The sequence below is a fragment of the Salvelinus namaycush genome, chromosome 5 (genome assembly GCF_016432855.1).
Source record: "Salvelinus namaycush isolate Seneca chromosome 5, SaNama_1.0, whole genome shotgun sequence".
Taxonomy (NCBI): domain Eukaryota; kingdom Metazoa; phylum Chordata; class Actinopteri; order Salmoniformes; family Salmonidae; genus Salvelinus; species Salvelinus namaycush.
The window spans coordinates 45,586,108-45,614,106 of record NC_052311.1 but is presented as its reverse complement, the minus strand read 5'-3'; the positions used below and the strand labels follow the sequence as shown (position 1 = coordinate 45,614,106).

The following is a 27,999-nucleotide window of genomic DNA, read 5'->3' as shown; positions in this document are numbered from 1 at the left end:
ACTCTCCGTTGTATACAGGCAGTTGACATATTTTAAAAATTCTTCAAATAAGATGTATCCACAATCCACATTTTGTTACGTTACAGCCTTTTAGTGTTTAGCAAATGGTAGGCTTACCACATACAGTACCTATTTTTCAACATCCGGAAAAGATGCCTTTTCAACGTCCTGGAAAATAAATATTTTAAACATGCGGAAAATACTTTTCATCCATTTCTTTTGGTCTCACTTAGGGCGGCAGAACGGCAATCACCAGCCCTGCGAGTAACCAGTTATGTTCAGCACATTGGAATACATAATGGTGTATATCTCAAGCACACTGGTAAAACACTGGTGTTGCAGTAATGAACATTTACCAACAGATGGCATCAATGTGCCCTTGTACACACAACAAGAGCTGGTCCATTTTGTTTTTCCCCCGTTTTTTTATTTGCCTGTTGAAGTTGCATTATTTGGCTAATATTAGGTAGTGTCATATGAGTCATCCTGATTACATTCTGTTTCACTACACGGATATCAGTATAGCGAAACAGACCGTAAGCTCTCGCAAGATCAGAATGGTTTGTACAATGCTAAATAAAATGGTCTGGTGGCTTCAAGGAAAATAATTGTACAGTGTGTTAGAAATGCCAGGGTTGATTTCTAGTCCGTCTGCCCCTGCTGCATACCTCTCCAGACCACTGGAGACCAGGGGCCATCACTAGTTAAGTCACAAAGACAAAAACCCCACCTATTTCTACATTTTCTCTTCTTAAAATCTGATTTTAAACCTAACCTTAATCTTATCCCTAAAAAGCATATTTTTGTTTTCATAAATGTTTACGATATAGCCAATTTTGACATGTTTTGGCTGTGTTATCTAGTGGAAACCTATCACCTTTTGTGCCAAAAATATCTATTGGATTTTTCCAGTAATTGTCTTCAAAGCTGATTCGTTCCATCACTCACAGCTGAAGATATGAATATTTTAATATTCATCCAATGTCTGCCATGCTTCTGGATGACGGGATGGCATTGTTGATGCTCGCGCTTGCTCCAGTGTGCACTGAGAAGGTGTTACTGACTCTGTAAAGCAGATTGCAGCAACCCCGAAACGGAGTATGCGAATGTGAGTAGATTACGTTAAAAACAACGTCCAACATGGCCGACTGTCTCCAGTTCATATTTACCTCAGTGCTCGAGACCCTTCCACACAACCCTCCAAAACTAGGCCTACACCAAACATGCAAAACTCAATTTTTATACATTTTTTCCTGGATGTTTTTTATATAAATAATTTCAGCAGTGACCCTAGTTCTTGAGAACCCAAGGGTGCCCAAGGGGATTTACAGCCGGTGCCGGTCTTGGGTTCTCAGTTGATGGTATGGAGGACAACTGGATACGTGAACTATCGACGCTCTGTTTTAACATTTATAAACATTTGTCATTCTCCCTAGAGATATGGTTTTGGAAACTTCAGGAACTTTCATATACAGTGTATTCGGAAACTATTCAGACCCCTTGACTTTTTCCACATTTTGTTACGTTACAGCCTTATTCTAAAATTGATTAAATAGTTTTTTCCACTCATCAATCTACACACATTACCCCATAATGACAAAGCAAAAACAGGTTGAGTGGTCAGAACGCTCGGATCAACGTGTGCCTCAGAGCGAAATGTTCCGAATTTATTAATGGACAATCTGACTCTCAGTACTTTGAATTTACAAATGCCCAGAGCGCCTCTGGCACTCCAGATTGAATTTACGAGGTTATGTGAGCTTTTATGTGTTGTTGTTGGAGGTGCGTCTTGGTCAGTTTAGCTCAGAAAATGGTGCACTCTTCAATGGCCCCCTAATCGCACATAATTAGCGGGCCGGCCGTGGTTAGTCATCATTTAACGTCTAAACAGCCCTTGCCCAAATTGCCAGATGGCCAGGCACCCCTGGTGGGCAGGGCTAAAATAGTGGTATCTGAGCATGCGCGCTGGCCTCTGTTCGCGGATAGATCACCTCGCTGCTTTTTGCTACAGCTAGAACAAGTCGTATAATTTACTGATATTATATCAGAAATTTCAATTGTAACAATATTTTACAATGGCTAGGTACATGAGGCCCCCTAACCCATCACTCTTCATTAGAAACATCTCCGACGAATCCAGGTAGCTATGATTGAATCATTCGGGCGTGCGAGGTAGTACAGTGGCTAGCTAGCGCTAGCTAACGTATGCTAGCGGGCAACGTTAGCTAGGTGGCTAAACTGTGTTTACTGATTTTTAGCTAGTATTTACAATGAAAACTTGTAGGTAAGTGTTGTCATTTGCTAGTTGTTTTTAAGTTTGTATGATGGGAAACGTTAACGTTAGTTGGATAGCTAAATAAGTTATCTGAAAACGTTAGCTCGCTAAGCTTTGTATCAAAGCTAACGTTAGCATGTCTGCTAGGCTGCACATGAGTTTGCACCAAATAGAATGGTTTGCACAAAAACAGGAGAGTTGTTGGAAACGAACTGTGAATAACTTAACTTAGCTGGCCATCTTTCTACCTGCCAGGTTGCCAGCAGTGGTGGAAAAGGTACCCAATTGTCATACTTGAGTAAAGGTAAAGATACCTTAATAGAAAATGGCTCAAGTAAGTCACCCAGTATAAACCTACTTGAGTAAAAAATCATTTGGTTTTAAATATACTTAAGTATCAAAAGTAAAAAATATTTATATTAAGAAAACCAGACGGCACGCTGTTCTTGTTTTATTAAATTGTATTTACTGATAGCAAGGGGCACACTCCAACTCTCAGGCATAATTTACAAACAAAGCATTTCTGTTTAGTGAGTCCACCAGATCAGATGCAGTAGGGATGACCAGATTTTCTCTTTAGGTCCGCGAATTAGACCATTTTCCTGTCCTGCTAAGCATTCAAAATTTAACGAGTACTTTTGGGTGTCAGGGGAAATGTATGGAGTAAAAAGTACATTATTTTCTTCAGGAATGTAGTGAAGTGAAAGTCGTCAAAATTATATGACATTAAAGTACAGATGCCTCCAAAAAGTACTTAAGTAGTACTTTATTTTTACTTAAGTACTTTACACCACTGGTTGACTGTTACTGCTCTTTTGCCAACTCCATATCATGGAACCTGGGCTTAACTGGCATGTATGCCAAACATGACAATAAGTGACAGGAGTTGGCATGATGGCACAAACAGACTGGCACTCAGGCTACCATCTACCTGGCCTGTAATGCATGAAATATCTCTTGTCCAATGTCACATTATATACCCCCATTTCTATGGTAAGTATTAAGCCAATTTAGTTGAATCTGAAGGTTATTGGCCACAGTTGCAGGTTTGAACTCTGAATCACACTGGTTTAATGTTAGCCCAAAAAGGTTGTACTTCGCTGGCCATTAGATTAAATGTCCTGTCATTTCGCAACACTTTAGGCCAGAGGAACTACGCCGTGAATTTGGTCGTTATGGGCCTATTGTAGATGTCTACATTCCACTTGACTTCTCTACACGGCGACCAAGAGGATTTGCTTACATTCAATATCCTTTATACTCATGTAATGTATTAATGAACATGTCTTTCATTCGGTGCATTATTATTATTCACACATGGGGTCATATTGACAATGTCACACGTCTTGAGTTTGCCTACTGTTTTGAAGTATTTATTGTATATTTGTCATAAAAGTAGGCTATACTGGTTTATGGGAGGGGAACATTGAATGTTGTTAAACACAGTAAAAATGTGTACAGACATGAATCAACATCTCTCCTAACTAAAATTGCTTCTGTTACCCTAGAAATGTTAAAGACGTACAGTTCTGGAGAAACCCCAACAAAGAATGTAAAGACTGGTGTAGAGTAGTTTCAAGCCAAAGGGACCATAATGATTTCAGGCGAAAGGAAATAGTGGGAGAAGAACACAAAGAGCAAAGTTAAAGCATGAAGATACAAGGAGGAGAAAAGAGGGCACGAAGGCAGCTGTTTGACTACCAAAGAGAGGAAAATTAAAGGATGTATTGGGCGAAGACGAGCCGGAAATCTCAAGTTCTTCTGCCGCGCAGTTAAAGAGCATAAAGGTCAAGCTGAAGCTCAAAGGTCAAGCATGTTAAAGGTAACAAGCCTAATGTTTTGTATCCTACCAAATAGAACCCTTGCTCTTCACCTCCAAATATTTTGCTCTGTGTGTTCTCTGTACAAAAGGGCAAGACAATTATAACTTTAATTGTAAGCAAGTCTGCTGAAATAAGATTTCAATGTTGCATTTGTATGGCCTTTGTTCTCGTTTCCTCCCGAAATTTGAACGAAAGTTTCAGCTTCATATTTTTAATCTTTTAGCTTACTATTAGCCCATGCTGGCACACAATTGACTTATAAATTTGAAGCTTCCAGCTTCTTTACTGAATTTAAAAAATATATATACTTTTGTAGTTGTATGTGTGCATACATGTCTCCCCATTTCCACAAGTGAAAGTAAAAAGCCTTAACAGTCTGTAGCACATTCGAGGACGTGCGAGATGCAGAGGATGCCCTCCACAACCTGGACCACAAGTGGGTGTGTGGTCGACAGATCGAGATCCAGTTTGCACAGGGTGACCGAAAAAGTAAGAATGGGTTTTATTTAGGTGCCCTGTATGAATGCACTATTTACTACCTACCAATCATTTCAATGTGACGATTTTCAAGTTTCACTGTCGAAACAGTTTACCCAAGAATCTAAGTAGGAAAGTCTAACTAGGCCGGCCTACAGCTTCACTTTTAGTGGTAATATCTTGACTCGGGTCTCTGACTAGTGAAATCATTGCCAACCTGCATGCAAAATTATTTTTTTAAACCCTACTTGCTCAACTATCCTTGTGCCCAGTATTTCATTTTAATGACTCTTGTCCCTCCAGCCCCCAACCAGATGAAGACTAAGGAGAGCTCTCCTCGCAGAGGGTCCCGCAGCAGCTCCTTCTCCCGTTACGACGACTACGAACGCGGTGATGGCCGACGCAGACGCTCTCGCAGTCGCAGCTACGAAAGGCGCCGGTCGCGTAGCCCTTCCTGCGACCGCCGTCCTCGGAGGTCAGAGAGCCCTAGAGAGTGAGTTCCCCTGTGACACTGACACTAAACCACTGTTTCGCTTGTCAAGTAAGCCTCCCAAGGGGCTTTCATTGCAGACCGAAATGCCTTTGTATACAGACTGGTTCTTACTTTAACTTTTCTCTCTACAGCTCTCGATCATATGGCAGGCACAGGCGAAGCAGAAGCCATGAAAATGACAGGTAGACATATATATATATATATATATATATATATATATATATATATATATATATATATATATATATATACACGACTCATTATTCTGACTTGTCTAACACGACACAGTGTAGTGAGATTGCATTTAAAATGCATAAGCCTATGTGGTTTCAAAACACTACACAGTTGTCAAGTCAGTGTATTTATTAGTGGGATGACTGATTGTTCTGTTCATATGCCATCCTCCTTTTTTCTACAGGTACAGGGGCCCTCCACGTGAACACCACAGGATGCACCACGCACCCCCATCTCGTAACCGCTCCGCCTCCCGCTCCCCCTCTCCCAGATCCAGGCCCAAAGACACAAAGTCTCAGTCCAAATCCCCCAGCCCCGTCAAGGACTTCCACCCCTCTTCTGGCTCCCAGAAACAGGCCTGTCGACGCTCCTACTCCAGATCTGTGTCCCGATCTCGCTCCAGATCCTAGGACCCCACCACCCTCAAACCCTGTTATTCAGTAACTAAAGATATTTTTGTTCAACACTACAACATATGAATATGGTATCTAGGGAGTGGTTATTACACACCCCACCTCAGTTCATTAGTTGAGTTATCATGATATCTCTGGGCTGATGCCATACAACAGGAGAGCTGGTTGTCCCTACAGATGGATAGTACTTTTTTATGTTAGTTCAGTTTCATTCACCTCTGAAAAACATTGGATGTTTTTCATTTACATTCATATTGGTTTAATTCTATTAATTGAGAACCCAATGGATTTAAGTTCAGCACATAAGAATTGGTCAACTATGAAATGCAAAGGTACCGTTTTGGGCTAACGGGTATTAACCTCTGGCTACAGAAGAGGTTGAGAGTCCAAAAACCCATTTATAAGAAAAGAGAAGTTAAATCTGGAGTTTGCAGTGATATCTAGCCATCAAGTTAACTGCTATTATTTTTGTACATTTGATGTTGCTTAAATCTCCTGCATTTTTTTTGTAGATCAATTGTTATTTTTTGTGTTCAAATCGAGCAGCAGTGTTTTCTTTTTGTGGATTAAAAATGTTATGTTTTAACTTTTCTTAATCATCTGAGTTGTGCAAAGATGTCGCTCCCTTGAAGGTACAAGACACCGGACAGTTTGTTAGGGACACCTATTCCTTACTGTGTTGCCCCCCCCCCCCCCCCCCCCCCAGAACAGCCAGTATTCTTCGGGTCATTTTACAAGGTGTCAGAAGTGATCCACAGGGATGTTGGACCATGCTAGTGCAATGGCATGCAGATTGGAGACAACGCGCAGACATTTATTCTGCGAACAGCCCGTTTGATCTCATCCCAAAGATGCTCTAAGTAAAATGAACTCGCTGTTTTTCCACTCCTCAGTTGGTGATCGTGTGCCCACTGGAGCCACTTCTACTTGTTTTTAACTTATAGGAGTGGAACCCGGTGTGGTTATCTGCTGTAATAGCCCATCAGTGACAAGCATCAACAAGTTGTGCGTTCTGAGATGCCGTTCTGCGTCGCTTAGGTTACTCGTTTTGTCCATCCTAACGTTCAATTAAACAATAGCTGAACATCTCGATGCCAGTTTGCATGCTTTCTACAGCAAGCCACGGTTATGTGACTCACGGTTTGTAGGAGCGATCCATTTTGTTGGTGAGCTGGGTGGTGTACCTAATAAACTGGCCAGTGAGTATGGTTGGATAGGTTTAATTCGGTCTATATCTCACTTACCTGTAAAGTTTAAAAATGTACCCTATTGGTAATATTTGTTGTGTGTAATATACACTACATGACCAAAAGTGTGTGGCCATCTGCTCGTCGAACATCTCATTCCAAAATCATGGTCATTAATATGGAGTTGGTTCCCCCTCCCCTTTGCTGCTATAGCCTCCACTCTTCAGAAAAGACTTTCCACTAGATTTTGGAGGATTGCTGCGGGGACTTCCATTCAGCCATGTGCATTAGTGAGGTTGGGCGATTATGCCTGGCTCGCAGTCTGCGTTCCAATTCATCTCAACGGTTACAGTTGGCACTATGCATTCGGGCCGTTAGCATCTCCTGGCATCCGACAAACCCAGATTCGTCCGTCAGACTGCCAGTTGGTGAAGTGTGATTCATCGCTCCAGAGAACGTGTTTCCACTGCTCCAGAGTCCAATGGTGGTGAGCTTTACACCACTTCAGTAGACACTTTGCATTGCGCATGGTGATCTTATCAATCAATCAAGTTTATTTTATATAGCCCTTCGTACATCAGCTAATATCTCGAAGTGCTGTACAGAAACCCAGCCTAAAACCCCAAACAGCTAGTAATGCAGGTGTAGAAGCACGGTGGCTAGGAAAAACTCCCTAGAAAGGCCAAAACCTAGGAAGAAACCTAGAGAGGAACCAGGCTATGAGGGGTGGCCAGTCCTCTTCTGGCTGTGCCGGGTGGAGATTATAACAGAACTATGCCAAGATGTTCAAAAATGTTCATAAGTGACAAGCATGGTCAAATAATAATCATGAATAATTTTCAGTTGGCTTTTCATAGCCGATCATTAAGAGTTGAAAAACAACAGGTCTGGGACAGGTGGCGGTTCCATAACCGCAGGCAGAACAGTTGAAACTGGAATAGCAGCAAGGCCAGGCGGACTGGGGACAGCAAGGAGTCACCACGCCCGGTAGTCCCGACGTATGGTCCTAGGGCTCAGGTCCTCCGAGAGAAAGAAAGAGAGAAGGAGAAAATTAGAGAGAGCCAAGATTTTCAAAATGTTCATAAATGACAAGCATGGTCAAATAATAATCAGGAATAAATCTGTTGGCTTTTCATAGCCGATCATTAAGAGTTGAAAACAGCAGGTCTGGGACAGGTAGGGGTTCCGTAACCGCAGGCAGAACAGTTGAAACTGGAATAGCAGCAAGGCCAGGCGGACTGGGGACAGCAAGGAGTCATCATGCCCGGTAGTCCTGACGTATGGTCCTAGGGCTCAGGTTCTCAGAGAGAGAGAAAGAAAGAGAGAACGAGAGAATTAGAGAGAGCATACTTAAATTCACACAGGACACTGGATAAGACAGGAGAAGTACTCCAGGTATAACCAACTGACCCTAGCCCCCCGACACATAAACTACTGCAGCATAAATACTGGAGGCTGAGACAGGAGCGGTCAGGAGACACTGTGGCCCCATCCGAAGATACCCCCGGACAGGGCCAAACAGGAAGGATATAACCCCACCCACTTTGCCAAAGCACAGCCCCCGCACCACTAGAGGGATATCTTCAACCACCAACTTACAATCCTGAGACAAGGCCGAGTATAGCCCACAAAGATCTCCACCACAGCACAAACCAAGGGGGGGCGCCAACCCAGACAGGAAGATCACGTCAGTAACTCAACCCACTCAAGTGACGCACCCCTCCTAGGGACGGCATGAAAGAGCACCAGTAAGCCAGTGACTCAGCCCCTGTAATAGGGTTAGAGGCAGAGAATCCCAGTGGAGAGAGGGGAACCGGCCAGGCAGAGACAGCAAGGGCGGTTCGTTGCTCCAGAGCCTTTCCGTTCACCTTCACACTCCTGGGCCAGACTACACTCAATCATATGACCTACTGAAGAGATAAGTCTTCAGTAAAGACTTAAAGGTTGAGACCGAGTCTGCGTCTCTCACATGGGTAGGCAGACTGTTCCATAAAAATGGAGATCTATAGGAGAAAGCCCTGCCTCCCGCTGTTTGCTTAGAAATTCTAGGGACAATTAGGAGGCCTGCGTCTTGTGACCGTAGCGTACGTATTGGTATGTACGGCAGGACCAACTCGGAAAGATAGGTAGGAGCAAGCCCATGTAACGCTTTATAGGTTAACAGTAAAACCTTGAAATCAGCCCTTGCCTTAACAGGAAGCCAGTGTAGGGAAGCTAGCACTGGAGTAATATGATCAAATTTCTTGGTTCTAGTCAGGATTCTAGCAGCCGTATTTAGCACTAACTGAAGTTTATTTAGTGCTTTATCCGGGTAGCCGGAAAGTAGAGCATTGCAGTAGTCTAACCTAGAAGTAACAAATGCATGGATTAATTTTTCTGAATCATTTTTGGACAGAAAATTTCTGATTTTTGCCATGTTACGTAGATGGAAAAAGCTGTCCTTGAAACAGTCTTGATATGTTCGTCAAAAGAGAGATCAGGGTCAAGAGTAACGCCGAGGTCCTTCACAGTTTTATTTGAGACGACTTTACAACCATCAAGATGAATTGTCAGATTTAACAGAAGATCTCTTTGTTTCTTGGGACCTAGAACAAGCATCTCTGTTTTGTCCGAGTTTAAAAGTAGAAAGTTTTCAGCCATCCACTTCCTTATGTCTGAAACACAGGCTTCTAGCGAGGGCAATTTTGGGGCTTCACCATGTTTCATTGAAATGTACAGCTGTGTGTCATCCGCATAGCAGTGAAAGTTAACATTATGTTTTCGAATAACATCCCCAAGAGGTAAAATATATAGTGAAAACAATAGTGGTCCTAAAACGGAACCTTGAGGAACACCGAAATGTACAGTTGATTTGTCAGAGGACAAACCATTCACAGAGACAAACTGATATCTTTCTGACAGGTAAGATCTAAACCAGGCCAGAACTTGTCCGTGTAGACCAATTTGGGTTTCCAGTCTCTCCAAAAGAATGTGGTGATCGATGGTGTCAAAGGCAGCACTAAGGTCTAGTAGCACGAGGACAGATGCAGAGCCTCGGTCTGACGCCATTAAAAGGTCATTTACCACCTTCACAAGTGCAGTCTCAGTGCTATGATGGGGTCTAAAACCAGACTGAAGCATTTCGTATACATTGTTTGTCTTCAGAAAGGCAGTGAGTTGCTGCGCAACAGCTTTTTCTAAAATTTTTGAGAGGAATGGAAGATTCGATATAGGCCGATAGTTTTTTATATTTTCCGGGTCAAGGTTTGGCTTTTTCAAGAGAGGCTTTATCACTGCCACTTTTAGTGAGTTTGGTACACATCCGGTGGATAGAGAGCTGTTTATTATGTTCAACATAGGAGGGCCAAGCACAGGAAGCAGCTCTTTCAGTAGTTTAGTAGGAATAGGATCCAGTATGCAGCTTGAAGGTTTAGAGGCCATGATCATTTTCATCATTGTGTCAAGAGATATAGTACTAAAACACTTAAGTGTCTCTCCCGATCCCAGGCCCTGGCAGAGCTGTGCAGATCTTAGGCTTGTGTGCGGCTGCTCGGCCATGGAAACCCATTTCATGACGCTCCCAACAAACAGTTCTTGTGCTGTGGTTGCTTCCAGAGATATTGGAACCGAGAACAGATTTTTACGTGCTTCAGCACTCCTAGACGTTTCCACTTCACAATAACAGCACTTACAGTTGACCGGGGCAGCTCTAGCAGGGCAGAAATTTGATGAGGTAGAAGTTTGTGTATGGAGATTGCATGGATGTGTGCTCGATCTTTAAACACCTATCAACCACTGGTGTGACTTAAATGGCCAAATCCACTAATTTGAAGGGGTATCCACATACTTCTCTATATATACTGTATTTACTGAGAATATTGTTACTAGTGATGGGCACCATTATCAGTTGCATTTTTACATTTGATATCGGTTTGTTTAAAATACATAGAAGATTTGCAACTGAGTGAACATTAACTTTTCTTTTCACTTCCACGACTCTGTGAAGTCCAGACAAACGCTTGTGGATTGCCTTTTGGTGCCAGGTGTGAATGTTCTAGCATAAACCTATGTAACCAGTTTGAATACAATGGGAAATCACATCCAGTTGATGGCCCATCATCAGGCTGCAAAGAGAAAGTCTGAGGATTTTGTGACTGCAGGAACAGTTGTTTGCTTTTTTACATAATCGTGAAGAATAACCCGATTTTAAAAAGCCTTGCTGGTGTCGATAAACAATATAAATATCATTCCAAATTATAAATGATGGTCCAGGCCCACCACTAATTGTTCGTTTGGAACGTCTAAAACACGATCCATGTTAAATTATTTAGGTCGAGGCCAGACTGATCCGTGGAGAACGGACATATCCCAACTCACCGAAACACCCCTGGAGTGTGAGTATAAAATACTCGATTTTCTAATTGGCCGTCGGCCCGTCAAAAGTACAACTCATTTGAACTTTTTGGCTACGGAATGACTACCAGTGCTATTCTACACATTTTTCCATGAGACAGAGAACATGTATCTTTAAAGCAAATCACCTGCTTTTCTACACATTTTGCAATGACTTATGCTTTTGGGGTCTTTCCCACCTGCCACCGAAAATAATAATATGGGTCGTGGTCCCCCTGCTCAGTAATAAGGCCCTGACTACCACTGCTATACAGACAGGCAAGTGCAAAGGCTATTGATGGAAAATGACTGTCACTGTCAACCATGTTTCCATCCAGTTTTTATGCGAGTAGTTTCATTAATTTTAATTTTCTAAACGCCAGCTCATTTGTTTCAACATGATGGGATCTTTTTGTGTGGATACAATTAATTATGCGGGAAACGGCGGCGTAAATTTTTTCTATAACTCCTATTGAAGTAAAGTGAGTCACGTGATGATATGGTGTGTGGTCCTCCCATTATGACTTGGGAAACCATGCAGTTTATTAGGCTACAGATTAAATAAATTATATACTTCACAGGATGGTGAAAGTGCACGGTGATGAGGTTGTTGCTGCTTTCCAATAAATATCGAGGGTCTTATTCTGGTGACATGATCGGTACATGACTGCCGTTTGACAGATAAAATATTCTCGCTCTTATCCGTAAACTCAAGTAGACTAGACAACTCCCACCGTATCTGCAAACCATGCCAAGCCCAGTGTATGCACATTTACTATTTAACGCAACAGTTTTTGTGACAAAACTATCAGTTGAGTTGAAAATACAATAGGAACACATTGAACTTTAGATGTGTATTCTGTGCATGAAAATTGAAGTGAAAAGTATATTTTGTGCGCACTTGGTCATCACGCACTGATTTTTTACGGAACAAGTCCAGTGGAAACATACTACTGGTGAGAAAATGATGCGAATATTTGCTTTATGCCGATTCTAGAATATTCGCATGAAAATATTTCGCCAATTTGATGGACACCTAGTTACTGCAAAGCCGTCAAGGCAAAGAGTGGCTACTTTGAAGAATCTCAAATATAAAATGTATTTACGTAAGTATTCAGACCCTTTGCTATTAGACTCTAAATTGAGCTCAGGTGCATCCTGTTTTCATTGATCATCCTTGAGATGTTTCTACAACTTGGAGTCCGCCTGTGGTACATTTAATTGATTGGACATGATTTGGAAAGCCACACACTTGTCTATATAAGGTCCCACAGTTGACAGTGCATGTCAGAGCAAAATCCAAGCTATGAGGTCGAAGGAGTTGTCCGTAGTGCTCCGAGACAACATTCTGTTGAGGCACAGATCTGGGTAAGGGTACCAAAACATTTCTGCAGCATTGAAGGTCCCCAAGAACACAGTGGCCTGCATCATTCTTAAATGGAAGAAGTTTGGAACCACCAAGATTCTTCCAAGAGCTGGCTGCTCGGCCAAACTGAGCAATCGTGGGAGAAGGGCCTTGGTCTTAGAGGTGACCAACAACCCAATGGTCACACTGACAGAGTTCCTTTGTGGAGAAGGACAACCATCTCTGCAGCACTCCACCAATCAGGCCTTTATGGTAGAGTGGCCAGACGGACGCCACTCCTCAGTAAAAGACACATGACAGCACGCTTGGAGTTTGCCAAAAGGCACCTAAAGGACTCTCAGACCATGAGAAACAAGACTCTGGTCTGATGAAACGAAGATTGAACTCTGACTAACGCCAAGCATCACATCTGGAGGAAACCTGTCACCATCCCTACGGTGAAGCATGGCGGTGGCAGCATCATGCTGTGGGGATGTTTTTCAGCAGCAGGGACTGGGAGACTAGTCAGGATCGAGGGAAAAATAAATGGAGTAAAGTACAGAGAGATCCTTGATGAAAACCTGCTCCAGAGTGCAGCGACGCTCCCCATCCAACCTGACAGAGCTTGAGAAGATCTGCAGAGAAAGATAAACTCCTCAAATACAGGTGTGCCTAGCTTGTAGCATCATAGTCAAGAAGACTCGAGACTGTAATCGCTGACAAAGATGCATTAACAAAATACTGACAAATTGCTAAAATGTCTAAAAACCTGTTTTCGTTTTGTCATTATGGGGTATTGTCTGTAGACTGAGGGGGAAATTATTTAATCCATTTTAGAATACGGCTGTAACGTCTGAGGGTCTGAAAACTTTCCGAATGCTCTGTATGTGATCGGATGTGTAGATATTATGGATAGTGTGGATAGAATATGTAGTAAATCTGAAGAATACGTAGGATAGAATAGTATATGTGCAGCAATAGATGAATAGGATGGACTTGACTAGAATACAGTATATAACATATGAAATGGGCACAACAGTATGTTAAGTGACCAGTGTCCCATGTCTATGTACATAGTGTAGCAGCCTCTAAGGTGCAGGGTTGAGTAACCGGGTGGAAGCCGGCCTGTAACAGTGACTGAGATCAGGGCAGGGTACTGGATGGAGGCCGGCTAGTGATGGCTATTTAACAGTCGGATGGCTTTGAGAGAGAAGCTGTTTTTCAGTCTCTTGGTCATAGTTTTGATGCACCTGTATTGACCTCGCCTTCTGGATGATAGCGGGTGAACAGGCCGTGGCTCGGGTGGCTGATGTCTTTGATGATCTTCTTGGCCTTCCTGTGACACCGGGTGCTGCAGATGTCCTGGAGGGCAGTGTGCCCCCAGTGAGGCATTGAGCAGACTGCACCACCCTCTGGAGAGCCCTGTGGTTGCGGACGGTGTAGTTGCTGTACCAGGCAGTGATACAGCCCGACAGGATGCTGTTGCACCTTCATCTCAGTCTGTGTGGACCATTTCAGATTGTCAGTGCTGTGTACGCTGAGGAACTTGGAAGCTTTTCACCTTCTCCACTGCGGCCTCGATGTGAGCGTGTTCCCTCTGCTGTCCATGATCAGCTCCTTTGTTATTTTCCTGGCACCACTCCGCCAGGGCCCTCACTTCCTCCCTGTAGGCTGTCTCGTCATTGTTGGTAATCAGGCCTACCACTAGTGTCGTCTACAAACTTGGAGTTGCATGGCCACGCAGTCATTGGTAAACAGGAAGTACGGGAGGGGGCTAAGCAGGCACCCCACTGGGGCCTGTGTTGAGGATCAGCGTAGTGGGGGTGTTGTTGCATACTGTCACCACCTGGGGATAGCCCATCAGGAAGTCCAGGACCCAGTTGCACAGGGTGGGGTGCAGAACCCGGGCTTAATGATGAGCTTGGAGGGTACCATGGCATTGAAGGCTGAGCTGTAGTAAAAAATCAAATAAAAAATGCATTCTTACATAGGTGTTCCTCTTGTCCAGATGGATCCATTGGGGCGGTATGCAAATTGTAGTGGGTCTAGGGTGACGATCCTTAACTAGCCTGAAAGCACTTCATGATGACAGGAGTGCTACAGTTCAATTCACTTACTTGCTGAGGATATGAATATTCTATTAGAATGTGTAATCATCAATATAACCATGTGTAACTTTCAAATAAATACAGTAAGCTGTACTAAATGTGGGAAAAGGTTTGGAATAATGAGTGCATTCAGGAAAAGACAGACACAAAGTTGGGGGGAAAGGGAAGGGATTTTATTTTTTGGGGGGTTACTTTGATTAGACCAATTAAAGCAGTGCTCGAGTTTTTTGTTTGTTGTCGAATTCAAATCAAGTCTGGACATGTGGCATAATTTCATATTCATCGGTGACAGTAAACACATGGGACAAATTAAAAGCCAATTTGTTGAGAAACCCTTCAGTTTCAAATTTAGGACGAAGAGCTTTATATATGTATGAATCATTAGCAGAAACCAACAGGACATCTGTTTTAAAAATAATAAACAGCAATGCATTAAAAAACACATATCAAAACAAAAGCAGTTGAAAAACAGTTTCACAATAACATAGGGCCAAATTCAATTATCTTCTAGCAGAAGAACAGCAGATAATTGAAGGTGATTTTAAGATATACATTTTTGGTCAATGAATAACATTACCTAATCCAAAAATATAAGTCAATGTTGGTTCAACAACAGAAGTTTGCAATGTTGGGTTAAAATGTAGGCACAATCAAGTTGACAAACTCAATTCAGGGCACGTTTTCCAGACAGATCATAAGTAGTCCTGGATAAAAAAAAGAATTTCAATGGAGACTATCCATTGAAATAGTTGTTTTAATCCAGGTTTGGGGTTAATCTGTCTGGGAAACGAGCCCCCAGTGGCTGTCTTCAGGCTGTAGCACACCTGGAAACTAAAATAATTTAACAATTCATACATATCGAAGTCAACTCAAAAGGTCAAATGTAAGTTACATTTTTTTGCACATTGCATTTTTTACCCTACACTGTGCATAATACAAAATAAAAAACATTGTGCAAGATTACTGGCAATAACTACACAGTGCAGGGGTATTGACAAATGCTATAGGCAGATTTCTTTACAAAAATATTCAGTATTTGAAGTCAAGACATGTCCTTAGCATGACTTATACATTCAGTGTTATTACTAAAAATACTTTATCAAGCAGGTTTAAAAACACCCTGCTAAATGTACATATGCTACAAGTATTTTTTATACATTTCATTATTTACATGGCTCTTTAACTTATTTCAAGCTCGTGAGCTCCGTTTTGTCATCTCTAAGATGGCCATTACAGTTCCCATTCTGCAAAGAAAATAAAAGACTGCCTCCCCTCAAATTAGAACCTAGAGGGAGATAGTCAATTAACCACCCACCAATAAAAAGGGCCTCTCAGCCTGTAACTTCTGAAAACAATTTTGATTGCAGTGCAAGAGTAGGGTGCAGGAGGCAGTGAGTATCTGGAGATTGCTGCTGGAGACTTTAAATGTAAACAGATCCACACTGGCCTTGCGCCTAACGTCCTCTGTGCCACGTTACGCACTTCTCTCAACTTTGCACTTCCTCGTAAGAAACTGCCACACAGCAAACAGGGCCATGACACAGGAGACCGAGGTTGCGAAACTTACAGTCCCTGTTGAATCTGGCCCTCTTCTGCATTGTTTACTGGGTGGGGTTTCAGTAGGGAAGGAGATAGTTTGAAAGTGGCTAATAGCAGTACTGATTGCATTGAAAAAGTGACCCAAAGGACCAATTCCCTGCGCCACTCAAGCCAACGTGGTTGATATGGCACTGGTAACCACGTCAGACATACAAGGGAGAGATGGCGAGAGAGAGAAAGAAAATTACAGCAAAAGACATTGCTTTGGTTAAGACAAAACTGACTTATAACTACATCACAAATAGACAAAATAATTGTATGATAGAGCTGCAGGCCTTGGACCAGCACAACTGCCATAGTGCAGTGCACACAGCGCAATAAAAAAGTACAGGAGTTGAACGTCCAAGGCCTGTGTGCCATGGCCTCTACACTTCAGTTTGAGGTTATACTTGTGACCGGTACTCACTACTACAGCTGATTCTCGCCTGAAAGATAGCTCTGGTTTCCCTGCAGAACAGTGGCTTTTACATCCCTCAAAAACAAGATGGAAAATAATAAGTCAAACTAAAAAGAAATGCTACTATTGTAGATTGTGCTTCAGGCAGCACCAGGTTGTCAGAGGTGAAATCCTTAATGATTAACAGAACTTAACGTGCCAAAGTAAGAATTACCTGTCCACAGAAATGGACTGTAAATGAGACCGCATGAACATGTGTATACTAATATCCAACCCTACCGTTTGGGAAGAGAAGCCAACAGACTTGCTATAACGGCCAACAAAAAAAGAACAAAACAAACAAAAAAAGAACAGAGCACGAATACGAAGGATATCCAGTTCATCGTTAGTGACAGAAACAGACTCCAATGAGAACATTCTCCCCCACCGACAAGGCCGCAGCGCTGTAATATCTGTGGTTTCTCAACAAAAAAGGGTGCCAAACATTTGCAGAGATTTCCCAGCAAAATGCCTCTCACCCCCACAAAGACCTCAATCTAAAATAGCTAAAAGTGTATTACAACGCTGGGGCATTCAAGGCAGGCAGGAGTCTTCAGAGGGGCATTCGTTCACACGTTGGCTTTGAAAGACCAGGTTATAGGAGTCCATCTCTAGGCATGCACCTTGAGGAGGCTCTTCAGCTGGAAGGCCATCATCTCCCTGCTGTCACGGGTACCCATGGGGACCCAGTGGCTGGGGGGCTTGGGTAGCACGCTGGGGGAGGGTGGCTCGCTGAACTTGGCCCCTGCATAGCTCGGGCCGCCACACTGGGCAGCCAGAAGTGTGTTCAGGTGGGACACAGCGCCCTCCCAATTCTGATCGTAGGTGTTGGCAAAACGGACAGAAGCATTTTTCTTCTCAGCCGACGCGGCCAGCCGCGCCTCTGGAAACCAGGGGTAGGCTGCTCCCTTGCGGTGGCCATGTTGGTGAGGACCTCCCGCCGCCCCTGAGGATGCTACTGTTGTCATTCCATTCTGATCGCGGACAACTCTCTGCTTGGCCCGGCCCAGCTGATGGTTCTTCTTGGGCAATGGGCGCTCTGGGTGGGACACTGGAATGTTGTACCTCTCTCCACCTCCCATACTGTACTTTTCACACAGTGTGTCACCTGAAGGAGGAAGACAAAGTTAAAAAAACGTTGAAGCAATTCATTTTTAACATTTACAATTTAGTCGTTTTGCAGAAACGCTTATCCAGAACTTACAAGTGCCTTGCTCAAGGGCATACAGATGTTCCACATTGTCAGCTCAGGGATTCGAACCAGCGACCTTTCAGTTACTGGCCCAACGCTCTTAATGCTAGGCTAATGTTACCTGCTGCCCCCCCAAAAAAATTGTCCCCGGTTGACAAACCCATTTTAACAATCAGGTCTAAAATATATACACTTCATTTATATTTAAGAAGGGCAAAATAGAAGCAACAGAACTTCTGGAACAAATGTGCATACCTGAATCTACTTCAGAGCTCAATTGGCTACGTGCAAAAACTCAGCCCTTCCCCCACCCAAATGGAAAAACAGTGTCGCATCCATTGCCTACCTCTTTGTTGTTAGAAAGTTGAATGTGCAGAGATTTTTCCTTAATTTCTCCTTTCCAATTGGGCTCCAGGTCCTCGAAGTAGTCTTCGATCTACTTCTCGCTGCACTTTTAGGTCCAGCAAGATCTGGAGTTGTCATGTGCCAATGAGCGTCGTTTTCCCGTGAAGCCGAGTAGAACATCAATTCACTTCAGCGCACGAAAATGCTCCAAGGCGATCTAAACAATAAAAATGTTTTTATACTTTTTATTAATACTTCGGGTAAAATAGCACGATAATGCTCGCACAGTGTTCTAAGTATGTAAACTGTTGATGTTACAAACTGAGAATGGGGCCAGCTTTCGTGTGCCAAACATGCATCGTCACAAAGCCAACTAATAATGTTAGCCAGCGAGCTAACTACATTCTACAAGTAGCAACTGTCATGTAAAATAAATATAAACTGGTACTGTAGTAAAACAATGGATATTCGTTTACTGGAAAATAAAGCAGGTAGTTAACTAGCGTTCATGTTTAGCTATGTAAAGCCACCACGTAAACAGCTAATAATCCTCTTTCACTGGCTTCGAAGAATGCGAACGTCTTCGTCAGCTAGCTTGGTGAACGTTAGCTGCATACATTTTTAAAATACGCCTAGATTAACCGTAATGTGTGCTTGTTAACATTACTATACTAAAGTTATGTATTCAGGGTTATTATCATCATTGTAATTAGAGGTCTATCTAGGTCACTTATCTGGGAACAAAACAAAGAACACCACTCATATGTATGGCGTCACAAATTCTAGCTAAATGAACTTAGCCAATTTAGCTAAACACAACACCGGCTCTTACCGACTTCCTCAGGCTTGGTTGGTAAAAGCCGTTTGTCAGATATTTTTTAATTGAAGTCTGAAATCTCTGGATGGAGAATCTAGAAATGTGTGGACCTTACACGGTGTAAAAGATGTGTATACTTCTATTCCCTCTCGACTGTCTGATTTGCAACAAAATGGAAGCTCGAGCAGGTATATGTAACTGCGCTAGCTGAGCTCTCACCAATCACAACAGCTATGTGACGGAAGGACCAATCGGAGAGGCGATACACAGACGCATTCATGTCTGTTGCCAGACTGTTGACGTCAAAAGACAAACCTCCCGCCCTAAGCTTCCTTTGTTGAGGGTATTTCCATGAAGAACTGGTAAAAACATAAAGAAAACCACCCTTTAGATTCAAATCAAAGAAAACAAATCGACATTTGTCCTTCAAACTTGGCATTCAATAGCTGCTGTGTCGGCAAAAGCTAATACTGGGGTTCCGAAAAAACAATTGACAAAATATTTAATGATATGAGTAGCCTACACTAACCAGGTTTCCATCCAACCTTTTTATGCTAGCTGTTGGCTAGAGTGCACGTGCCACGACCAGAGTGGGCACATTCGCTATATAACGGGAAATGTGTTGTGACAAAACCATCAGTGAAGTGGGAATTGAACAGCAAAAGTAATTTTTATGTGCACTACGTCATCACGCACAGCCTTTTATCAACAACAACAAGTCCATCTGATGGAAACAGAACTGGTGGGAAAATCCGCACGTTGTTTATATGTTTTTTTTTGAATATTCGTATGACAATCTGTTGCCAATTGGATGGAAACCTAGTTTGTGAAAGAAAATCTGTCAGATCAATTCCTGTTGAGATTATGATATTGTAATGAAACAGCAGGGAGCAGGTCTCGAACCCTCGACCTTCTAGCCCGAGTTCCGGCGCGCTATCGACTGCCGCAAAGGCATGCTCGTGCGGCAGAGTCAATTTCCGAGCTTATAAACCCAAGGTCTTTACAATATGATTGGCGACTCAATAGTTCAGTAGTTTAGTTTAACTGAGCTAAAGGGTAGAGCTGCGCTTTCAGGGAGCGGGACTCTAACACGGAAGCTTATAAGAAATCCCGCTATGCCCTCCGACGAACCATCAAACAGGCAAAGCGTCAATACAGGACTAAGTTCGAATCGTTCGACACCGGCTCTGACGCTCATCGGATGTGGTAGGGCTTGCAAATCATTACAGACTACAAAGGGAAGCACAGCCGAGAGCTGCCCAGTGACATGAGCCTACCAGACGAGCTAAACTACTTCTATGCTCGCTTCGAGGCAAATTACACTGAAACATGCATGAGAGCACCAACTGTTCCGGAAGACTGTGTGATCACGCTCTCTGCAGCCGATGTGAGTAAGACCTTTAAACAGGTCAACATTCACAAGGCCGCAGGGCCAGGCGGATTACCAGGACGTGTACTGCGAGCATGCGCTGACCAACTGGCAAGTGTCTTCACTGATATTTTCAACCTCTCCCTGTCCGAGTCTGTAATACCAACATGTTTTAAGCAGACCTCATAGTGCCTGTTCCCAAGTACACTAAGGTTACCTGCCTAAATGACTACCGACACGTAGCACTCATGTCTGTAGCCATGAAGTGCTTTGAAAGGCTGGTCGTGGCTCACATCAACACCATTATCCCAGAAACCCTAGACCCACTCCAATTTGCATACCGTCCCAACAGATCAATCAATCAAGTTTTTTTTTAGTTTTTGTTTTTATATAGCCCTTCGTACATCAGCTAATATCTCGAAGTGCTGTACAGAAACCCAGCCTAAAACCCCAAACAGCAAGCAATGCAGGTGTAGAAGCACGGTGGCTAGGAAAAACTCCCTAGAAAGGCCAACACCTAGGAAGAAACCTAGAGAGGAACCAGGCTATCCACAGATGATGCAATCTCTATTGCACTCCACACTGCCCTTTCCCACCTGGACAAAAGGAACAACTATGTGAGAATGCTATTCATTGACAACAGCTTAGCGTTCAACACCATAGTGCCCTCAAAGCTCATCAATAAGCTAAGGACCCTGGGACTAAACGCCTCCCTCTGTAACTGGATCCTGGACTTCCTGATGGGCCTTCCCCAGGTGTTAAGGGTAGGTAACAACACATCCGCCATGCTGATCCTCAACAAAAGGGCCCCTCAGGGGTGCGTGCTCAGTCCCCTCCTGTACTCCCTGTTCACTCATGACTGCACGGCGTGTGGTGCCAGGTCAGAGACCTGGCCGTGTGGTTTCAGGACAACAGCCTCTCCCTCAACGTGATCAAGACAAAGGAGATGATTGTGGAATACAGGATAAAGAGGACAGAGCACGCCCCCATTCTCATCGACGGGGCTGCAGTGGAGCAGGTTGAACCTTCAGGTTCCTTGGTGTCCACATCACCAACAAACTAACATGGTCCAAGCACACCAAGAAAGTCGTGAAGAGGGCACGACAAAACCTATTCCCCCTCAGGAGACTGAAAAGATTTGGCATGGATCCTCAGATCCTCAAATGGTTCTACAGCTGCACCATCGAGAGCATCCTGACTGGTTGTATCACTGCCTGGTATGGCAACTGCTCAGCCTCCGACCGCAAGGCACTACAGTGGGTAGTGCGAACGGCCCAGTACATCTCTGGGGCCAAGCTTCATGCCATCCAGGAGGCCCTAATCCTAGACTGTTCTCTCTGCTACCGCACAGCAAGCAGTACTGGAGCGCCAAGTATAGGTCCAAGAGGCTTCTAAAGAGCTTCTACCCCCAAGCCATAAGACTCCTGAACACCTAATCAAATGGCTACCCAGACTATTTGCATTGCCCCCCTCTTTTACACCACTGCTACTCTCTGTTGTTATCATCTATGCATAGTCACTTTAATAACTCTACGTTCATGTACATGTACATATTACCTCAACTAACCTGTGCCCCCACACATTGACTCTGTACCGGTTACCCCCCTGTGTATAGTCTCGCTTTTGTTATTTTACTGCTGCTCTTTAATTACTTTTATTTCTTATTCTTATCCATATTTTTTAAACTGCATTGTTGGTTAGGGGCTCGTAAGTAAGCATTTCACTCTGTCTGCACCTGTTCTATTTGGCGCATGTGACTAATACAATTTGAAAAAGGATTATGTAATCTCAGATGTCATCACAAAACCAACTCAATAGCAGCCATGATTTGTACATTGTCTATTCCTGAATATAACAGCAAATCTTAAGATATTTATAGTGGCTTGTATTTATTTTTTATTACGGATTTAATATGGTTTATCTCGTATTTGAAAAAAAGAAACAACATTTAACCAGATTTCCTGTAGTAGTGGGTGGGTGGTGATTCATATGAAAGGAAGAGAGCAGCTGCAACAGGCTTTCTCAAGTCTGGGCAAATGACTATCAGCGGTTACTTGCTAACAAAGGGCCCACGTATATCACCATCCCCCTCTCCCGTCCCAAATCCTCAGATTTCACGCTGTGTGACAATACATAGATCAAAACCTGCAGGCCGAGTTGTTGAAATTGGGGTCAATCTTGAGAACAGCAGGAAGGGTGTCCATTCCTTACCCACCCATAAAACTATGATTGGGGACGGAGCCTGATTGGCCATCACCACGTACACGTTGTTGTTTTGGCCATTCGTTTCTCTCTCTGGTCAAAGAGAGTCGCCAGTCTGGGCTTCTTGATTGCTATCTTGGTTCCTCCTGCCTGCGGGGTAATTCACTCCACAGGTGGTTGGGGGAGAAAGGGAAGGCTGTAGTTTGGACAGCTGTTACGTGTTAAAATCAACAACTCACACAGTTACAGTGCATGGCTGAAAGGGCCTCTATTCCTAACCCAGGGCTGTAAATTCTCCCGAGTGGCACAGCGGTCTAAGGCACTGCATCTCAGTGCAAGAGGCATCACTACAGTCCCTAGTTCGTATCCATGCTGTATCACATCCGGCTGTGATTGGGAGTCCCATAAGGCGGCGCGCAATTGGCCCAGTGTTGGCCAGGGTAGGCCGTCATTGTAAATAAGAATTTGTTCTTAACTGACTTGCCTAGTGAAATAAAGATTACATTTTTTTTTTTAAATGTACTTTTTTTGGTGAAAAATAAATGTTCATCCTACTCACTGGGTTCATTAGAGAGTATTTAGTTTATTGTATGTGTATAGCAGGCCTCTCCAGCCAGTGTCGTTACATGAATAAATTGTGTGCTGTAGTTATTTCTCAGGTATTTGCTCAAGATGGTAATAAGGTGTATTTAGGGTTCAGGATTATTGACCATAGATCATAAAGTGAAAGTCCTTTTACTTGATTGCGTTACATAACTTTGCGCTCTCAATAAATCCCACTGGTGGCCCATATGTAGATAAACTCCCTTTTTCAAAAATCCCCTTTTCAGGACCCTGTCTTTCAAAGATAATTTGTAAAAATCCAAATAACTTCACAGATCTTCATGTTAAGGGTTTAAACACTGTTTCCCATGCTTGTTCAATGAACCATAAAAAATTAATGAACATTCACCCGTGGAACTGTTGTTAAGACACTAAAAGCTTACAGACGGTAGGCAATTAAGGTCACAGTTATGAAAACTTAGGACACTAAAGAGGCCTTTCTACTGACTCTGAAAAACACCAAAAGAAAGATGCCCAGGGTCCCTGCTCATCTGTGTGAACGTGCCTTAGGCATGCTGCAAGGAGGCACGAGGACTGCAGATGTGGCCAGGGCAATAAATTGCAATGTCCGTACTGTGAGACGCCTAAGACAGCGCTACAGGGAGACAGGACGGACAGCTGATCGTCCTCGCAGTGGCAGACCACATGTAACAACACCTGCACAGGATCGGTACATCTGAACATCACACCTGCGGGACAGGTACAGGATGGCAACAACAACTGCCCAAGTTACACCAGGAACGCACAGTCCCTCCATCAGTGCTCAGACTGTCCGCAATAGGCTGAGAGATACTGGACTGAGGGCTTGTAGGCCTGTTGTAAGGCAGGTCCTCACCAGACATCACCGGCAACAACGTCGCATATGGGCACAAACCCACTGTCGCTGGACCAGACAGAACTGGCAAAAAGTGCTCTTCACTGACGAGTCAAAGTTTTGTCTCACCGGGGGTGATGGTCGGATTCGCGTTTATCGTCGAAGGAATGAGCGTTACACCGAGGCCTGTACTCTGGAGCGGGATCGATTTGGAGGTGAAGGGTCCGTCATGGTCTAGGACGGTGTGTCACAGCATCATCGGACTGAGCTTGTTGTCATTGCAGGCAATCTCAACGCTGTGCGTTACAGGGAAGACATCCTCCTCCCTCATGTGGTACCCTTCCTGCAGGCTCATCCTGACATGACCCTCCAGCATGACAATGCCACCAGCCATACTGCTCGTTCTGTGTGTGATTTCCTGCAATACAGGAATGTCAGTGTTCTGCCATGGCCAGCAAAGAGCCCGGATCTCAATCCCATTGAGCACGTCTGGGACCTGTTGGATCAAAGGTTGAGGGCTAGGGCTATTCCCCTCAGAAATGTCCGGGAACTTGCAGGTGCCTTAGTGGAAGAGTGGGGTAACATCTCACAGCAAGAACTGGCAAATCTGGTGTAGTCCATGAGGAGGAGATGCATTGCAGTACTTAATGCAGCTGGTGGCCACACCAGATACTGTTACTTTTGATTTTGACCATTCCATTTCTTTTAGTCACATGTCTGTGGAACTTGTTCAGTTTATGTCTCAGTTGTTGAATCTTGTTATGTTCATACAAATATTTACACAACTTTGTTGAAAATAAACGCAGTTGACAGTGAGAGGACGTTTCTTTTTTTTGCTGAGTTTAGGATTTTTTTGTTTTGGGGCACTATAGTCAGCCACTGTCAAGATGTAGGTCTGTTATTAACAGTATTTTCTCACTCAGTGTCTTATGTGTTTCATGTTGTCTCTGTTGTTTGATAAGACACTCAAATGACTTGCCCCTAAACCTGACCTAATTTTACCATTGCAAATGTTCCCTAATGTTAACTTGGGTGGGAACATAAAACAACAATAGTGCAAGTCCTAAGATACTACACTAGAAACCACAAAGACCAAATTTATAAACCGTTTCCTGCTATCATACCACTAGGTGTAAATGTGCTGCATTTTCTCTGATAATGGACTGTCCATTTGTACACAGCGTCTGGTTCGTTTTAAGTAATTGCATTTACCATTGCCATGGAGCTCTCTCCAAGCCGTCTGACAGTGACGGTTTATTTCAGGACACGTAAGGAGATCTGCCCTCATTTTATACAATTATAGGAGGATATCTTCTGTTTTCAGAGACGAGAGCAGCACCTCAGACCAGACCTCTATGAAGACAATAAATATGTCTCGCCTGTGTCTGATTTCAGCTTCCATGTTTTACATCAGAGCATGTTTATAATCTGTGGTAATAGTATAGTGATGACAGTATACACTGTGAGTCTGTGACTTATTATAGAACATATTGTTCTAGATTTTGAAGGCCGGGTTTACGTGTTAAATATTTATAGCAGGTCCAAGTCTACGGGACAAAACAATTGTATAATGGTTAGAAGGGATGAATTCCAAATGTGCTCGCCAATGTCTAACACTCATCTGTGTATCTCACTGTAAAAGAGGGTTGTTGCAACATTTTGCCCGTCTATCAAGTTGTACACCTTGAGTGAGTACCCAGTGTGTACTACACACCCCTGTGACAACTCCTTGCAAGGGTTGGGCCTCCTCAGGCCAGAAGCTATGTATAGTATTTAGGTCATTGGGAGGCTCTTCTAGGTCACACAGGAGTATAGAGGAGGTACACACAGGATGTCACAACCACGTTGTCAAACTCTCCTGACGTGGGAACACAGGCTAACCCTCTCACACTCACCCTATTTTGGGCAAGAGGTTGGGTGTGTTTTTGTAGAATTAATGATGACTACAAATGTATTGTTTAGTGATGCATACAAAGAGCTGAAAGGAAAACCAACAGGCTGTTGCAATTGCATTTTACATTAGGTAATCTGTTGTAAACAAATGACCAACTGTAATACAATGACTTTGACTTTGTTCCATTAATCTGAAAGGAGGGAATAGGACACAGTCAGACTACACTTTAAGTGAGAGGTCATATCAGTGCCTTTTTTTCTCTCTTTAAGTGAAGCGGTGGGAGATGGGAAGGAAATGTGATCTTGAGGAGACAGCACTCAACATTATGGCCATAAAAATATAAAACCTGGCCTGAAGCTCTTTTTGATTGAATGTATAAGGAGAAGATACTTTTTGTATTTGGTTCTGGGTTGGGAGACTGTTTATTTCGCTTATTGTATAACATTTAAAATCATTCAATGAATAACCATAAAAGGTATAGTAGGTGCCAAATGCTGAGCTTGTGCACCTGTTGAGACTGCCAGAAATGAAAAAGTGGAGGAGCCTAGCTGCCTGCTTGTAATCAGATTTCCTCCCTCTCTGCCCAGCCAAATCGGTTAGGTCACTGACAGGGCAGTGGAGAGGAGGATAGTATACTGACTGCCTTTACATCAGACATGGTCGACTCTAGTGAGTGGGTCAATGCCAGACCAGGCCATCTTTTTCAGTCCAAATGTGTTCAATGTATTGTATAACATTCTTCTATGTGTGTTGTAAAGCTAAAAAAAATAGTAAAACATGAATTTATTTCAGATTGCCTATGGGTAAATTAGGTCTTATAACCTGATTAGAATATATGAACATATTTTTGATTTAATATGTCCTAAATGACAGTTTCTTAATTTAGATAGACTAATAAAGTATTGTAATTGTCTTCCCTGTGGGATTTCTCTAATTTATTATTTCTACGCAACAAACTTCTGCTCGCCTCAATCATACCACTTCCCCTACAAACTTTTACCATTCTTGAGTTACTCCAATAGGTATAGTAGTTTTTGCAGATATAGTTTTTCTTCACTCACTGGTTGTTATTGTCGCCCCCTCTTGCTTAAAAACAACATTACATCCTGGTTGTCTCATCGTGCATGGCCAAAATAATTTCTGTATTGAGCAATATGCAGGAAATACAACTTTTGCACAATGAGGGGATTCTTGACACAATCATGCCACAAGGGAAGAGAACAAATAACAGATCATATTCAATTGGGGTTTCGAGCTCTCAGTTGTATAAAAAAAAACAATGGTACCATACTGAATAAAGGCTGCAGTACTTTAGAATCAATGAAAAGGTTATCATTATCAACCCCTGTGGAGTAAACACAATATTTCATTGCACTTAACAGGCAATTTCTGCATCACTATTGGCTGGTTTATGGGTAGCCAGAGGTCACAGTCTCGGTCTTTTCTGTTCTTTAACCTTGTTTCTTCACACATCCTGAAACACAGCCCACTCTCACAGTGAGTGCTCTGTCTCCTCCCAAGGCACAATTTTAACTCTTAATGCGCAAATGGAATTGACAAAAGGCAGAAAGCATGAACATGTTAGTACTTCAGGGACTGCAAACAGTCTCTTTTACTGCACATTGGGGAAATGAATAAATGTATAAATATATTGGAGAAATGGAAAGGTGAGGTTGGAGAGATGGGGGTTAGCCAACCTCTCCATTCATGAGTATTATATGTGTTAGGAGGATATTATTTAGGACATTACAGAGTGATGGCCCGCCCTGAAATAAATAATCTCTTATGACCTTTAATCATGACCTGTACGACTGCAGAACCTGCAGAATTTGTAAATGTAAATATGGATAGTAAAATGTAATGCTCAGCTCCTAAATGTATAGTCTCACTCAGGTGACATAAATGTATGGCTTCCCTTTCTTTTTTACTTCATCCTTCCCCAAGCAGTTTCAGTATATTCTCATCGTAGACCAGTGTCTCACTCTCACTCACTCGCTGACTG

General features: G+C 43.1%; 2 protein-coding genes across 2 annotated transcripts; one reads left to right on the top strand and one right to left on the bottom strand.

Moving 5' to 3' along the window:
• Positions 1-1,965: 1,965 nt before the first annotated feature.
• Positions 1,966-6,311, top strand: LOC120048339 (serine/arginine-rich splicing factor 10-like). The gene is made up of 6 exons (XM_038994233.1): positions 1,966-2,140; positions 3,419-3,523; positions 4,484-4,587; positions 4,879-5,068; positions 5,200-5,250; positions 5,487-6,311. The coding sequence occupies exons 1-6, from the start codon at positions 2,076-2,078 to the stop codon at positions 5,710-5,712; spliced, it is 741 nt and encodes a 246-aa protein (XP_038850161.1). The 5' UTR covers positions 1,966-2,075; the 3' UTR covers positions 5,713-6,311.
• An 8,566-nt stretch (positions 6,312-14,877) lies between these two features.
• LOC120048338 (proline-rich nuclear receptor coactivator 2-like) lies at positions 14,878-19,296 on the bottom strand. The gene is made up of 3 exons (XM_038994232.1): positions 19,131-19,296; positions 18,300-18,515; positions 14,878-17,869 (listed from the first exon to the last, which is right to left on the bottom strand). The coding sequence occupies exon 3, from the start codon at positions 17,841-17,843 to the stop codon at positions 17,373-17,375; it is 471 nt and encodes a 156-aa protein (XP_038850160.1). The 5' UTR covers positions 17,844-17,869; positions 18,300-18,515; positions 19,131-19,296; the 3' UTR covers positions 14,878-17,372.
• Between the last annotated feature and the right edge of the window lie 8,703 nt (positions 19,297-27,999).

Excerpts from the sequence above, each read along its gene's own strand:
- LOC120048339 (XM_038994233.1), top strand. The coding sequence starts at position 2,076 with ATGGCTAGGTACATGAGGCCCCCTAACCCATCACTCTTCATTAGAAAC. Across the intron at positions 5,069-5,199 it reads AGGTCAGAGAGCCCTAGAGA|CTCTCGATCATATGGCAGGC; the intron begins GTGAGTTCCCCT and ends TTCTCTCTACAG. Across the intron at positions 5,251-5,486 it reads AGAAGCCATGAAAATGACAG|GTACAGGGGCCCTCCACGTG; the intron begins GTAGACATATAT and ends TTTTTTCTACAG.
- LOC120048338 (XM_038994232.1), bottom strand. The coding sequence starts at position 17,843 with ATGGGAGGTGGAGAGAGGTACAACATTCCAGTGTCCCACCCAGAGCGC.